This window comes from Blastocystis hominis (genome assembly GCF_000151665.1).
Source record: "Blastocystis hominis, Singapore isolate B (sub-type 7) whole genome shotgun sequence assembly, scaffold_12".
NCBI lineage: Eukaryota > Bigyra > Opalinata > Blastocystidae > Blastocystis > Blastocystis hominis.
In genome coordinates, this window is record NW_013171819.1 from 46760 (window position 1) to 61388 (window position 14629).

The 14629-nt window shown below is 47.9% G+C and overlaps 6 protein-coding genes; 3 read left to right on the plus strand and 3 right to left on the minus strand.

Moving 5' to 3' along the window:
• Positions 1-883: 883 nt before the first annotated feature.
• Positions 884-1288, plus strand: GSBLH_T00001542001 (uncharacterized protein; the record flags this gene model as incomplete). XM_013039961.1 has 2 exons in its annotated part: positions 884-1129; positions 1160-1288. The coding sequence occupies exons 1-2, from the start codon at positions 1058-1060 to the stop codon at positions 1286-1288; spliced, it is 201 nt and encodes a 66-aa protein (XP_012895415.1). The 5' UTR covers positions 884-1057.
• Positions 1289-1451: 163 nt separating this feature from the next.
• On the plus strand, positions 1452-2483 carry GSBLH_T00001543001 (uncharacterized protein; the record flags this gene model as incomplete). Its single annotated transcript, XM_013039962.1, has 3 exons — positions 1452-1518; positions 1550-1700; positions 1736-2483. The coding sequence occupies 3 exons, from the start codon at positions 1452-1454 to the stop codon at positions 2481-2483; spliced, it is 966 nt and encodes a 321-aa protein (XP_012895416.1).
• A 5-nt stretch (positions 2484-2488) lies between these two features.
• Positions 2489-3792, minus strand: GSBLH_T00001544001 (uncharacterized protein; the record flags this gene model as incomplete). XM_013039963.1 has 9 exons in its annotated part: positions 3770-3792; positions 3644-3735; positions 3559-3612; positions 3394-3525; positions 3191-3363; positions 3067-3160; positions 3001-3037; positions 2783-2968; positions 2489-2751 (listed from the first exon to the last, which is right to left on the minus strand). The coding sequence occupies exons 1-9, from the start codon at positions 3783-3785 to the stop codon at positions 2489-2491; spliced, it is 1047 nt and encodes a 348-aa protein (XP_012895417.1). The 5' UTR covers positions 3786-3792.
• A 90-nt stretch (positions 3793-3882) lies between these two features.
• Positions 3883-5456, minus strand: GSBLH_T00001545001 (uncharacterized protein; the record flags this gene model as incomplete). The annotated part of the gene is made up of 6 exons (XM_013039964.1): positions 3883-4569; positions 4598-4712; positions 4742-4857; positions 4887-4997; positions 5028-5396; positions 5427-5456. The coding sequence occupies 6 exons, from the start codon at positions 5454-5456 to the stop codon at positions 3883-3885; spliced, it is 1428 nt and encodes a 475-aa protein (XP_012895418.1).
• A 909-nt stretch (positions 5457-6365) lies between these two features.
• Positions 6366-7593, plus strand: GSBLH_T00001546001 (uncharacterized protein; the record flags this gene model as incomplete). XM_013039965.1 has 6 exons in its annotated part: positions 6366-6490; positions 6525-6615; positions 6649-6787; positions 6819-7147; positions 7177-7271; positions 7302-7593. The coding sequence occupies exons 1-6, from the start codon at positions 6405-6407 to the stop codon at positions 7591-7593; spliced, it is 1032 nt and encodes a 343-aa protein (XP_012895419.1). The 5' UTR covers positions 6366-6404.
• A 444-nt stretch (positions 7594-8037) lies between these two features.
• Positions 8038-9412, minus strand: GSBLH_T00001547001 (uncharacterized protein; the record flags this gene model as incomplete). Its single annotated transcript, XM_013039966.1, has 5 exons — positions 8038-8212; positions 8244-8377; positions 8408-8521; positions 8553-8711; positions 8744-9412. 5 exons carry the CDS (start codon positions 9410-9412, stop codon positions 8038-8040), a joined length of 1251 nt encoding a protein of 416 aa, XP_012895420.1.
• Between the last annotated feature and the right edge of the window lie 5217 nt (positions 9413-14629).

A 14629-nucleotide genomic window follows, 5' to 3' on the forward strand; every position in this document is an offset into this window, starting at 1 on the left:
AGCGAAGTTTCCTTCTTCATCGAAAAGAGACTCCACCCCGATCTCATCATGGTAACCACCCAAGCCGAAATCGATGCGCAAGTGGCTCGCGGCATCCCCGTTCTTGTCGGCCATTTCGCGAAGCGAAGCTCAAAGGAGTTCAAGAACTACCGCAAGGCCGCCAACGCGTTCGTCGACTACATCACCCTGGGCGTGATCGGCGATGCGGAGGTGGACACGCCGCTCAACCAAGTCGACGTGTATACCGCGGGAGAAAAGCGTTCCTACGCGGAGAGTGCGTTTGCTGGACGGCTTGAACGGTAGAAATGACGGTGAAACTGCTGAAGAAATGGCTGGCGATCAAGTCCTTGCCGCTGATCATCCCCTTCCAGCATCGCTATCAGCGCGTGATGTTCGCTCGCGACACGGAGGTGCCGCTTCACTTGGTGTTCATCGCGTCTCCGAAGTACTTCGAAGAGCACGCGGAGCAGAAAGAAGTCTTCGAGAAGGTGCGACGTCGACGATTTCTTCAAGACTAGATCGCTACCGACTTCGCCACGCGTCTCTTCGTGATTCATCTCAGCCAGGACAACAAGGCAATGCTCGACTACTTCGGCGTTTCCGTCGACAAAACCCCGACCCTCTTCCTCGTATTCTCTCTCTGCACAATCCTCATCGACAGATCCAAAACGGCGAAGAGAACCGCAAATACGCCTTCGACGGCGAGCTCACCGACGCCTCCATCCGCGACTTCCTCGAGCGATACTACCGAAACGAGCTGACTCCCTACATCAAATCGGAGAAGCCCTTCGACAAACGCGACGGACACGTCCGGCTTTTGGTGGGCTCCGACTTCGAGAAGGTGGCTTTTGACCCCAACGTGAACGTCATGGTGGAGTTCGTCGTGCCGGTAGGACGCGGAGGGCGCGGTGGACCGTAGCGGTGCCGGCTGTGCGACCGGCTGCGCGAGGATTACGACGTGTTTGCGGGGTATTTCGAGGACGTTCCGGATGTGGAAGTGGCGCGGATTGATATCTCGAAGAACGACGTGCCGGGCTTGGAGATGAAGAGCTATCCTATGTTCGTGTTGTACAAGGCAGGAGAAGATGGAAGACAGATGGTGACGTTTGAGGGAAGTCCGAAGATTAGCGTAGGAGCGTGATGAGGGGGTGAGGCGTAGAACTGGGTTGATTTCTTGAAGGAACATCGGGTTTATGTCAGTCCCCAGGAAGCCATGGAGAAGATGATGGAGATGGAAGTGGAGACTGAGTTGTGCATTGTTTGTTTCACACATGCAGAAGCAGGGTAGAATCTTTCTTTAAAAAAATCGAGGATAGGGAGATTTGCGTTCTTCGATAAGGAAAGTCACACACTGCGCTTTGGAACCGATTACCATCCGAAACCTTCGGATGACGAAGTTCTCCTTCGCGTTCTGACCTGCGGCATTTGCAGGACAGGTAGCGAAACGGAAAATGTGTGAACTAGATCTACACGTTTTAGATGGGGATCTTCCAGATTCCATCGAACATGTTATTCCAGGTTTGATTGGATTGTCGTACTTAATTGAAAGGACACCAGATCGTGGGTGTTGCAGAAGAGATTGGCAAGAATGTTAAGTCGGTGAAAGTGGGAGATCAGATCGGTGTCCCATGGCTCGGAGGCTGCTGTGGAGATTGTATTTACTGTAAGGAAGGAAAGGAAAACTTGTGCGACAAGGCGATGTGTGTTTTTTGGATTGCATTCTTGACGATTCTAGATATACGGGCTACCAAAAGAATGGCGGATTTGCTGATTACTGTGTTGCAAATGCTTCTTTCTGTTTCCCTATTCCTTCTCATTACTCTCCTCTCCAGGCAGCTCCCCTACTTTGTGCCGGATTGATCGGTTATCGTTCGCTTCGCAAAACTGGATCGCCAAAAACGTTGGGACTCTATGGCTTTGGCTCCTCTGCTCACATCATCATCCAGCTGGCCAACGATTTAGGAATCGAATGCTACGTGTTCACACGCGACAATGACACAAAGAAGCAAGCGTTTGCAAAGAATTTGGGAGCTACCTGGGTTGGAGGGAGTTCTCAGTTACCTCCGATTCCGCTCGATGCCTGCATTATCTTCGCCAGCGAGGGTCAACTCGTGGTCTCCGCCCTCAACGCCATTCGAAAGGGAGGAATCGTTGTGTGTGCTGGGATCCACATGACAGACATTCCCTCCTTCCCCTATGAGGCAATGTGGAACGAAAAGCGCATCGAATCCGTAGCGAACCTCACAGTGCAAGATGGGAAGGAATTCTTTGAGCTCGTCTCGAAAAACCCTCTGAACGTGAAGGTGAATCTCTACCGGCTAGAGCAAGCGAACGAAGCGATTGACGACCTTCGCCATGGTAGATTGACAGGTTCCGCTGTGTTGGTGCTCGATGAGTCGTTACTTTCTCAATTCCGTGTTTCCAACAAACACACAACCTTCCTATGTTCCTTACAGCCTCCATCGTCTCCTCGGCCTTTTTAGCCTCATTAACACTTGCAGGACTTGCAGCACTTGCCCCGTTTGCAGGACTTGCAGCACTTGCAGCACTTGCAGCACTTACCTTGTCTGCAGCATCGGAAGGGACACAACAGATAGAGCACGACACACACCACGACGATCACCATGCGAACGACCATCGTGAGAACGGCCACCATAATCGCATACGCCACGACATCCGTAAAAGAACCCACCGCGGACGCCTCCATCGCCCTGTAGACCTTCTCATACCCCCGCACGGCGGCCGTGAACGCTACAAATGACCGCGTTTTGCCTATTCTCACCCATTTCTCCGTACTTCACGCTCGCTTCCTTCGCCTTGGCCGCGTACACCGGCGTCGCCGCCACGGCCTGCGTGTAGTAGGAACGAACAACCGGCTCCACACGCTCCCTGATGCTCTCCGCGTACGGAGTGATCGCGTCTTTCATCGTTACAGCGTACGGAGTGATCGCGTCCTTCGCCTTCAGCACTACACACATCAGAACAACGCGACAAAAGTACCGTAGGGATGAAGCTTCGACTCATACAGCGCAGCGGTCTGGGAATGAGCTCGCAAGAAGCGCCTACCTGCTGCTTCGCTTGCTGCACTGTCGGGTTGCGCGTCCAGAAATCGACCAAAAACGACCAGCCGCGCAGCACCAGCGATTTCCCGTACACCCAGCTGACCGTGAGGGAGAAAACAAGAGCAAACGTTTCCACGATCTTTTCGTAGACGGCGATTCCCGCGGGGATGATGTAGCGCTCCGTACAGTCGACGAGAGCGTCCAGAATGTTGATTTGGGACTGTTCGGTACTGAAACGCTTCTGGAGAGCCGCCTTTTCTTCCTTCAGAGACTTGATTTTGCTCTCTTTTTCCTTCAGATTCTGTATTACACAGGAACACTAGCAACGTACCATGGCGTACGACTCCTCTTCCTGCTTCTTCTTCTCCAGGAGAGCCCGGTAGTTCTCAATGTTCTTCTTCAACTCTTTCTCCGCTTCAAACTTCTTCTCCGCCAGAACTTTGTTTTCAGAACGAAGCTCCTCCTAGATGTAAGGATTGCGAAGGGAAGAGGAAACGATCCGTTTCTTCAACAAAATGATCTGAGATTGGAAATCCACGGATTCAGAGTTCTATTCCTCAAGCCTTAACGGTGAAACGAACCACAATATTAGTGTTATCAACAGAAACTTCGATGGTCTCCTCACAAGAAGCGATTGCGAGGGATACTGCCAAAACGATAAAAGCACATGACCCTAGGGAATTATGTACTCTTTCTTCAGTATCTACGGAAAACAGCCTTCATTGCTCTTTGTGTGGATAGATTTTTGAGATTGAATACTGCATCCAAATACCCGTTTCAATGTCTTCGCTTTTCTCACAAACAGATTCAATTTTTATATTCACTCGTCATTCTTTTTTAACTCAAGCCTTGCTCGTTTCTCTAATGGCAGCTCCACTTTATTTGCATCTTCCTCGAGAGGTTCTTCTTCTTCCTTTCCTTTCTCTTTTCCCTTGTCTGTATCGTACGCTTTCTTTAGACTCGGTTCTCTCAAATCTCTCAAAGCTCTTTCCACATCCATAAACACGCTTCCTTCCAATTCTTGCGGTAACATTGATTCTCCCCACCGATACAATTCATTCCCACTCGTTTTTGATTCTCCCAAATTCACTTCCTTCTTCTCATCCCCATTCTTCTCTTCCATTTCCTGTTTCTCCGCATTTTTCTTCTTTTCTTCTTTTTCTTCTTCTTTCAACATCTCCGACTTCTGGATACTTTGCGGAATGGGGAGCATCCCAGTGTCATGAACCACATCAACGGCCTTCCCATACGCTAGATATAGCTCGTTCGATTTCGCTGTGAGCGCCAAATATGACACGCACTGCGCGAGGATCGTGAAGCAGAGCGGTCTTCCGAGCCACTCGCATTCCTGGTAGCATCGCACAGCGAGCGACAACGCTTGCAGATCGGCGAGTCCCACGTCCTCCGTAGCAAAGCGAATGAGGCGACGAGCGACGTAGAGCGGATCCTCGCCGCCCTCCAGCATGCGAGAAAGCCAGTAGAGCGCAGCGTGGACATCGGAGCCTCTCTGGATGAGTGGAAAGAGTGGATGGGACCATGGATTTGTGGAGGGCGGAGATGCAGTTGAAATGCTCCTCGCCGTGACGGTCGTAACGGATTGGTTGTTTGTCTTCGCATAGAACAGAGCGAAGCAGAGAAGGAGAAGCGTGTCTGAAAACAAAAAAAGGAGGAAAGGAAACTTGGAGGGGGAGTGGGAAGCGAAGAGAACGCAGGATTCCAACGAATTGAGCGCGCGACGAGCATCGCCGTCGCTCCGAAGACTAATTTCGCGAAGCAACGCGTCATCGACAGACACCTGCATTCAATGAGTGGAAAGAAATCGACTTGAAGCTCGCGAAGAATGGAATCTGTGGCTAAAGCGTGCTCCAAAACGTGGAGCAAAGCATCGCTCGACAGAAGCTGGAGTGGAAAAACGCGGCAACGCGAGAGAAGCGCCTATTTCAAAAGACGGAGACACAATCGAACAGGAATAATGGAAAAGGAAGGGTTCTCTGTGGTCGCGCCGATCAGAACGAGCTTGCCCGACTCCACGTACGGTAGAAAAACGTCCTGCTGGTTCTTGCTGAACCGGTGGATTTCGTCGAGAAAGAGAATTGTGGGGGTTTTGGTGCTGAAAAACACCTTGTCACATTCGTCTAACACGGAGCGGACCTCTTTGAGGTCGCTCGTGCAGCAGGAGAGTGATTTAAAGGGGCAGGTTGTTTGTTTTGAGATTATATATGCTACAGTGGTTTTGCCACAGCCAGAAGGGCCGCAAAGGATAAACGAGGGAGGTGGATCTTTCTCCAGAAGTGTCCGAACGACAGAGCCTTCCGCAAATAACTCCTCGTTGCCCTACGACTCACCACGCAAGTTGATGGTCACTTGAAGTTCGGCGAAGGATGTCGGTCGCATGCGATCTGCTAGAGGCTGACGAGTATCTCGTTGAGCTTGATCATTCCCCGGTTTTGATAAAGTACATTTTGCCTCCAAATTCTCAGAGGGTTCTTTTGTATTCGGTTCTTGAGTTGGACTCGTTTCTTCGTTGATTGGCTGTGTTGCTTCCTTCGACTTTAGACAAAATTCCACATGCCACTCGATATTGGACCGTTTCACCTAGACGTGAGAACAGTGGTCCTCCAGTGCAGTACACTGCAACCACAAATTGGGCATTCGATGAACATGTTCAACTCCTGACTTGGTCCCTTGTTGTTAATTCTTTCTGGACGCTTCCTCTTTTTAGAAGGCGATCCGAACAACTTGGGCATGAGTACAAATAGTTTTCTGAGAAAGCGAGTTGTTGACGCTGCGAAGGAAGAAATAGTTCATTGAAATGATTGCAAGTAGGTAAATTGGCGTAATATTCAATTTTCTCATATTGGCAGCTCTTTTCTACGAGCTTAGGACTGATTCACATCATGATTTCTTATTCATTACGCCTAGCTAGAAGTGTAAATCTCTAGAAGATGTGTTTCTTTGAGAAAAAATAGATAAAATCTGAGAAATCATCATCCAAAGCAATGTTTGATTTCTGCAATTTCGAATTTCTCCGTTTTTATCAATAATGTGCTGTGTCCTTCATACAGATATCTCCCATATTCATACAACCCTCCAAACGCTACATTAACCTGCCTCCTATGAAAACTCTGCCCATCTCTCTAATCCCCAAATCATCCTCCTATGGCCCAAATGAAACCTCCGAATCATTATAGAATCATGCGAATTAAAATAGGGCTCACATAAAATTGGGGCAGATCGGAGCAGCGCTGTCCCTATTTCATAAATCTGATTGTTCACCTTTTTCGTAGTAAATATCACACATCTGAGATTAATATGGCTGCGATTGCTGCTATGAAGAGCGTTATGCTCAAGCCCTCCTTCTGTCGTTTGGCTAGCACCGTGAATTCTGCCGTTTTCCAGAAGTATGGCTGTCCTACTAGTGTGTTAAAGTTTTATCGTGAATCTATGTGTCTGATCGTTTAGGGTGCAAAAGACTCAACTGAAGGAAGTTGGTAAGAAAGATCTCCAAGTCCGCATGATTGCTTCTCCGATTACAGGCTTTGACTTGAGCACGGTGCGGGGAGCCAATTGAATTCGTTAGGTTTAGATTGCAGGAAAGAACCCCATGGGTGTCTCCTTCCCGTCCGTGGCTGGAAGTGAGGGAGTGGGAATCATCCAGAAGATCGGAGAAGACGTGACCGCCTTCAAGGAGCTCGACACCGTGATGTTGGCCAGACCTGTTCAGGGTATCGATTTTTGTCTCTGGCTCACTGGAAGGCACCTGGAGCGAGCAGATCGTCGTGTCCGAGGACCAAGTGCTCCGTGCCCCCGAAGGCATTCCCTCTGAGATCTCTGCATCTCTGCTCAAGAGCGCAGGACTCGCCTACAGACTCCTCGCCGACTTCGCTCCCCTGAAGAGCGGCGACTTCATCATGCAGAACGATGCGTCGTCTGCGGTGGGCCTCGCGGTGCTGCAGCTGTGCAAATCGCGTGGCATCAAAACGATCAACGTGGTTCCCGACTGCGGCGAGTACTCGCAGCTGTTCCGCCTGGTGGAGTCGATGGGCGGCGATGTGATCGTTCGCGAATCGCAGCTCCACGGCGTGGTACGATCCTGCAAACCCGTCCACTGTAGGACTTCAAGCGCATCATGGAGGACCTCCCGACGCCGAAGCTGGCGCTGAACGGCCGTGGCGGCGCGACGATGACGAATACGTGCCGCTTATTGAAGTAGGAGCGAGCGAGGGGCGTGAAGAAAAGGGATTGCACGGTGGTGACGTATAATGAGAGCTCGCGCGAGCCGTTCGCGGTGACGGCGTCGTATTTGACGCAGAACCATCTGTGCTTGAAGGGATTCAATATGGATCGATGGCTGCAGAGCGCGGAGATGGAGCAGATTCGAAGCATGGTGGAGGAGTTGGCGGAGATGGTGAGAAAGGACGAGCTGCGGCTGTATTTGAAGAGAGATAAGTTCTCGCAGGTGGTCGATGCGGTGGCGGATGCGGCGAAGCCCGCGACGGACCGAACGCCCGTGCTGCTGATGGACCAGTAGAAGATTTCGTTTAATGCAATTTGATGGGGTGTTTGTTGGAACAATGGATGTGTGGAGCAATGTAGGTATGACTCTGTAGATTTGTAAAGCAATAAGTGAAAAAATGAATCTTGGAATGTGATGAAAAACTAACCAACCAATTACCCAAATTACCAACACATTTCACCTTCTCACATCCACTCATCCCTCTTCCCATATCTAATTCTCTTTCACACACACACAACAACAACACCATACTCAACCCTTTCTAACAAACACAGCATTGATATCAATCGCATGAATATTCAAATCCAATATATCGAGTGTCCAATTCAATACTCGGCGTTCGAGTTCGCTTATGATTCCGCGGATTCTCCATCGCCGGCCGCTCCTGTTCGTGCCGAATCCGAAGCTGCAACTCCATCTCAGACGGAGGATTCTGCGGAGAACAAACCGATTCCACAATCATTGACTGCATTTCAGTCCAATCCCCACACCCCTTACTCCAGGAATCATTCGATCAAAGTACTTGTAATCAAGCGGGCCGTCCACATGGGGAATGAACGGGACATTGACCTGCTTATGAAGCACTGCATTCCAGTCGAGACACGCAAAAAACGGATGACTTTTAATCCCCTCTCTTTCATGATTCACGCATCCAAATCACTCACACGCCCAATTCATTGGAGCCGAGACGCCGTGAAGGATCTCGCTCTAAAAGACGAAGAATCAGCGACCGAGCATCCATTGAAACGCCGCGAATTCGAGGCGTTGCTGCAGCATTCATGATGTTATTCAGCGTTTGCTTCCCATTATCATTTCAAAACACTCAAACGTGATGAGAATGGCCTTGGAATGGATGGGTTCCAGTCAGACATTCGCATAACAGAATGCCTAACGACCACCAATCAATCGCTTCGGTGTGAGGTCGTCGCAGCAGCATTTCCGGCTATCAATCAACGATTCTATCTTTAGAATACAGCCATGTATTGCTCAGTTCCGCAGTAACTGTAAGAACGCAATTCGTTGATTGGGATTTTCAAATCTTCCTTGAAGTTGTAGTAACGAGAAAGGCCGAAATCCGCGAGTTTGATGTGGCCATCCGTGCCGAGAAGCACATTCTCCGGTTTCAGATCTCTCTGTGTGTGAGAAGTAAAACGCGAATTCGAACGTAAATAATCCCCATCGAATGCAGATGATCCAACGCGAGAACGATTTCAGCCACGTACAAGCGAGTTCGTTCCTCAGAAAACAGTCCGAAGTGAGACAAATGCGTGAACAAATCTCCGCATTGCATGTAGTCCATCACCATATAGAGACGGTACGGAGTTTGATACGCGTAATACAATCGAGTAATGAACGGGAAATTGGCTTTCTCCAGAATGGTCCGCTCGATTTTGGTGCGACTCACTTGCCTTCTTCGCACGATTTCGTCCTTCTTCAAAACTTTCATCGCGTAATACTTGCCCGTTTTGACGTTGAGCACGTGCAGAACCTTTCCATACCCACTACAGTCAACCCGGTTCTCCGCTTCTACCCTCTTCCCAAAATCGCTTGCACCTGGAAGTCCTCCAATGTCACATGGACATGCGGATGCTTCTCCTCCACCACTTCCTCCACTTGAAGGGGCGCGGAAATCTGCTCCGGAATCACAGACTCGATGGTCTCGGAAGTGGTGCTCGGAGTATCGGCGCTTGCAGGCCGTTCTCCCAATGGGATGTGCTGCTAGTGAACAAGCGAAATCGCGTACTCGAATGCCCGTGACATCGCAAGTGATTAATGGCTTGGTTTTCAACAACATCAACAGCAAGGATTGGTAATCGTTGTACTGGCAAAACATGCTGAATCGGCATTTCTACGTCAAAAACATGCGCAATCTCAAACATCTCTTCCAGTAGGAATCAACATATACGCGCACAAGAGCACTTCAGCTCGAACATACGTGTTTTTCGATGCCGTGGTTGCGGTCGTCGGGATTTCTCCATTCACGCTGACTTCATAAATCACATAGCAGCCATCCTCGGTGCGATAGTGATCTTGGAGAAGCAGCAAATCACGAGCCGAAGCAAAACCGCTCCCACTCTTCATGAATCGGTGAATGACCCGAACGCCTTGCGGAATTCCATCGTCTATTTCTCACAAGCAACGATCGATTCAACAAGTGCGGCCTCCTCGATACACTCCACCTAACTTCTTCCATTCCTTCAAAATCACCGAGTTATCTTCCGCGGGATTGCTTCGATTCTTCTTGTCGAGGAGTTTCCGAACGAACGGAATTCGCTCTTCGTTGCAGACTCCTTCGATGACCGCGATTACCTCTTCACGAGAAAGTCGTTTCTCCCATCGAGCTCGGCCGCGGATTGGATAGCCCTGAAGATCGCCAATGAGAAGGTCTCGATAGACTTCCTCGGCATCGCCACTTATCTCACGAGTTGATCGAAGGATATTGTAGTTTCCAAGCTGAGAAATAGGCTTTTCGACGAGGATCTGCAGTAAATGCACAGCAAAACTGAAACATAGTTTCCGTGTCGATCGATTCGTTTCCGCTCTTTCCACTGACCTCCGCTGCGGAAAAGAAGGTGGTAAAACGTTTGCTGACGAAGTTCACTCAGCAACGATGCTATCTGCTTAGTATCGCGTGAATTAATAGCTGCTTCGAGTAGAGAAGCTTTTGGAAGAGAGAAAATAATAGTGCCGTTAAGAAACCAGGGCGAAAATCACAAAAAACAAAATACAGAAAAAGATTGGTTTCATTGGATATGAATTTGATTTTACATGCGCTGAGAAAAGCCAGGGTGTGACCCCTGAAGAAACATGGGACGAGGGTAGCTGCAAATCCACTGCGAATGCATACAGATCACTAGTGTCCTAGCCATGAGGCAGGCAGTTCACAATTTACCAAAAAACGGCCATCCACTTTTGTCAGGGCAACAAATACCTGGGAATCGAGCAATTCCTGGCACATGTGCTGCCCTTCGGTACGACTATCTACAAATCCGTTGATTAGTAACCAGTCGATGGCAGACGCTGCTGAAAAGCAGGTTGAGTAAATTTTGGACCCAAACGACCTGTCTCGAATTTCGAGTGTGTTTCGCATCAAAGCTACCATGTGAGAAAGTTTCACAGACAAAAAGGATTGGTCTCCCGCACGCGAAGCAGAAGTCTGCTTGCTCGATGCATCAGACTTGGCTCCAGGGAGAGTTTTAGAAATGTAGCCTGCCCGATGGCAAGGCTTAAACCGGTCTGTGTCGGGAATTGGCCTTGTTTCGGGAACAGAGGGACCAGAAACTATAATCTCGTCTGAGACCATTTAGCAAACAAGAAAGAGTTGAAAATGAAACAAAAAGACAATGGAGATTTATCGCATAGGGATTAACAAATATATCCCGTCCACAAGGTGAATGGAACAACGAAGCATCATTGGCCCATTTAAATATATCCCTGCTTCATAAAATACTCAGAGATTATTATTCTGTAGAGGGGAGAGCACATAGCAATTTCATTGTTCGATCATGGTGCTCCAAATACACAATTTAAATTTCCCGTTACACATCAGCCATGAAAAACCATCTATTTTACGGAGGAAGCAATTCTGGATGTTTCTTGGTTTTACCTTTTTGATTGGATGAATAGTCAGTTTATATTCAATTGGTAAACGTTTCAAAACGTTTCCTATTGGTTTTATTTTGACTGAATTCATGCCGCTATTTAAAAATATTTTGACTAAGTCGTCACTGCACTGCGTCATAAGGGGATCATGAAAAGTCAGTTTAAAACCCCAAAGATGGAGTGCATAACCATCTTCACACTCATGACGAAAAACAATGGTTTCCGCAAGGGAGAGTGGCGTACTAATAGAGAATCGTCACAATATTCTTGTGTTTCCGTAATAATAAAAATAATGGAATTAAACTGACTTTGTCTTTTTGATATTTGGCATTTTGGTAATCATTATACGAGAATCAATCAATCAATTAAATTATCTATGTATATATTCAGGGTACATCTACTTGTACCATTACAAACATCAGAGAGTTTGAAATGGATGCACGGTATATATTGTATGACACAAACAATGTTGAAAAAACTAACTAAACTTAGAAAACAAAACATAGATAGTTCCTTTCAATACTCATATTAATATAAATGTTAATATTAATAATAAGAATAATAAACAATAAAAAAAATAATAATAATTATAGTAATAATAATACAACAATAGCACCAGCAGCAACCATCACAGATTATTGTTGGCTTCTTCGATAGATATCTTGATAGGGCAGGACAATCCAGTAGTTATTCAACCTCATCGCTGTCCGAATCCGAAACAAGTACTCTCTAAACAACATAAACTACGCGTCATCCCCCTGCTTCTCATCCTCCCTACTTTCGCAATCGCAGAGAAATTATCTCCTTCCTGCACTTTGGTTTTTTTCTTCTTCAAGAAACGCATCGAATTGATCTCTTCCGGATCGATTTCTAAAAGACGGCTCAAATAGTGGCAAATCAGCAAATCCGACAGCGAACACGCTTCCAGCTCGGACTTCTCCAGATTCGACAAGCAGGATTCATTCTTCTGAATGCACTGCGGAATCAACTCCACGATCTCCGACGCGATTGACGCGTACTCCGTCGTCGCTACTCCTAACGCTCTTTCCCCGCGGGTACCGTTCCAAATCGACACCAGCACTTCCTGATACTTCGTGGAAACCGCGGGGAGTTCCACCGATTTCGACGGATTCGCAGGGGCGACGAAAGCCTTCTAGAAATCAGCGGCTTCGACAAACGAAACGATCAGCTCCATCGACGTCTCCGTGAAAGCGTGGGTTTTTCTGTCAAGACAAAGCGGGAAAATGGATCCGGACTGGAAGAAATTGAACTGGCTGGCGAAGAAGGCGGAATAGGAAGGCTGCGAATAGCTCAGAAACGAATTCCTGTGCGTTACGCCAAAAAACGAATCTCGACTTGAGCGTGGAAACGAATTTGTTGGTTCCACGATTAATTAAATACTGAAACTCCTTGGCTACGTGCTTGTCGGGAAGCAGGAGATTCATTTCGAGGGAACACGCGGTAATCAGTCGATAAATCCGAGCCGACCGCGGAATGTTGAACGTCGATTCCAGCTCTGTCACGTCGGAATCCAGGTTCATTTCGCTGTGGAAGATAAAGACTTCTTGGACGGTTTCGAGAGGCAGATGAATGCTGCTGGGGAGCGGACCGAGCAGAACGACGCAGGGAATCGCTCCCGAATGGTAGTTGATCCGTTTCACGGCAGAATTGCATTCTTGAAGGGTGTGGATTCCGAATAAGCTGCGATTAAACGAGAATAAGAATAAAAACCATTCGAGTTTGACCTTTTTCGATCGGAAGTAGCGCTCGAGATTCAGACACATCAAAAGCGAGCTGCAATACACAAACACGCAACTCTGCGATTTCTAGCCATCAGTTCGATCGCCCAATTCGACCTGTCCAATGTAGGAGTCGAGAAACGCCACTTTCGAGCTGGCCTTCGCGAAACAATCCTCCCACGACCCTCCTCCCATCGTCTCTAAAATCGCTTCTTCCGACGCACCGGATAAAAACGGATGCGTTAAGATTTTAATGGTTTCGAAATAAACGCTGGTGATCACATCGTCCATCATCTCGCTGCGCGTTTTGGCCTGCATCACGAATCCCCAGCGCGCATTCAGCGCGTTCAGACATTGGATCTGGACGTTGGAATAGGGGCAAAGAATGCAGGCTTCGAACGACGAATCTGCACCGATGGAACGCTGGAAGAGCGTAATAAAGGTCGGGATTTTGCCATTCCGGATCGCAGTGGCGAGATCGCTGGGATCGGAATAGCCGGAGAGATTGGAAAAGAGGGCTTTCCTGTTGAGAGAGGGGAGGTCAGCGATGAAGCGCAAGGTCGTGTGGTTCTGATAATAGTTGCGAAGGAAGTCAATAAAATAAACGGGAATCTGCGCGGGAATTCGATCAAACCGCCAGCATGTGATCAGAAAATCGAAACTGCGTTTGAAAAGCGGAAAAACAAACTACTCCAAATCGGCGAGTTGATCGTTCAGTTCTTTCTCGTTCTCCAGAAAGGAAACGCTCGTTAAACACTCTTCCGATGATCTATTCGCTCACTTTTCGATCTGGAAAGAAGTACGAAAAATTATCCAAAATGAGGCAGGAAATGTTCAGCAGCTTGAAATTATCATTGTCGTCGCGCGTTCTGGATCGGAACGCCTGGTTTGAAATGATAAAGATGTTAAATTCAGTGGTTTTCGCCCTTCGTGAACTGCCGATGTAGGAATCCATTTGGAATCGACGCTGCTGCGAATTATCTGAAAGTATAGTTTAAAATTGGGGAACGCCAACTTGAGAAAACTCCGACTTTGAGATTTGAGTATTCGCAAAGCGTTTCGTACCATTTGAACACGAGCGAATCGGGACAAATGATCATCGCCACCGACTGAAATCGATTCTCCGAAAGCAATTGATGAAGAACGCACGCCTGCGAATCAATCGATCCAAAAACGCACACAATCAGAATGCGATCCTCGCAATAGGGAGTGGTTAACAACGTGACGCAATGATAACAATCCAAGGCAGACAACATATCGAATGTTTTGTGCCGCTACAACATCAAATCGGAAAGAATGAATAGAACAATAAAATTGGATACATTCGAGGAAAAAACGGAATGGAGCTCATCGCCGCTATATCCGTTTCGCAAGACACACGACAACAACGGAACCAACTTCGATTTTGTAACTGCAAATCAAACAACACGACGAACGAACTACGGTGCTGCTGGTTTCCAGATTGCTTTCGATTCACAAACTGCTCATTCTCGCGCTTCTGTCGAGCCACCAACTCGGTTCCATTCGGCAGCAACGCGAGTTGATTCAGCGTGATATGAGCGGATTGGCCCGTCTCGAAATAGACCATAATATCGGAGGAAATCAACGATCGATCGGGATCATTCGGATACATTTGGCAGTGGCTGCAAATGAGTTTTTCGGTGCGTCGCAGAGTGGTTCCATTCCAACACTCCTTGTGATACTTTGAA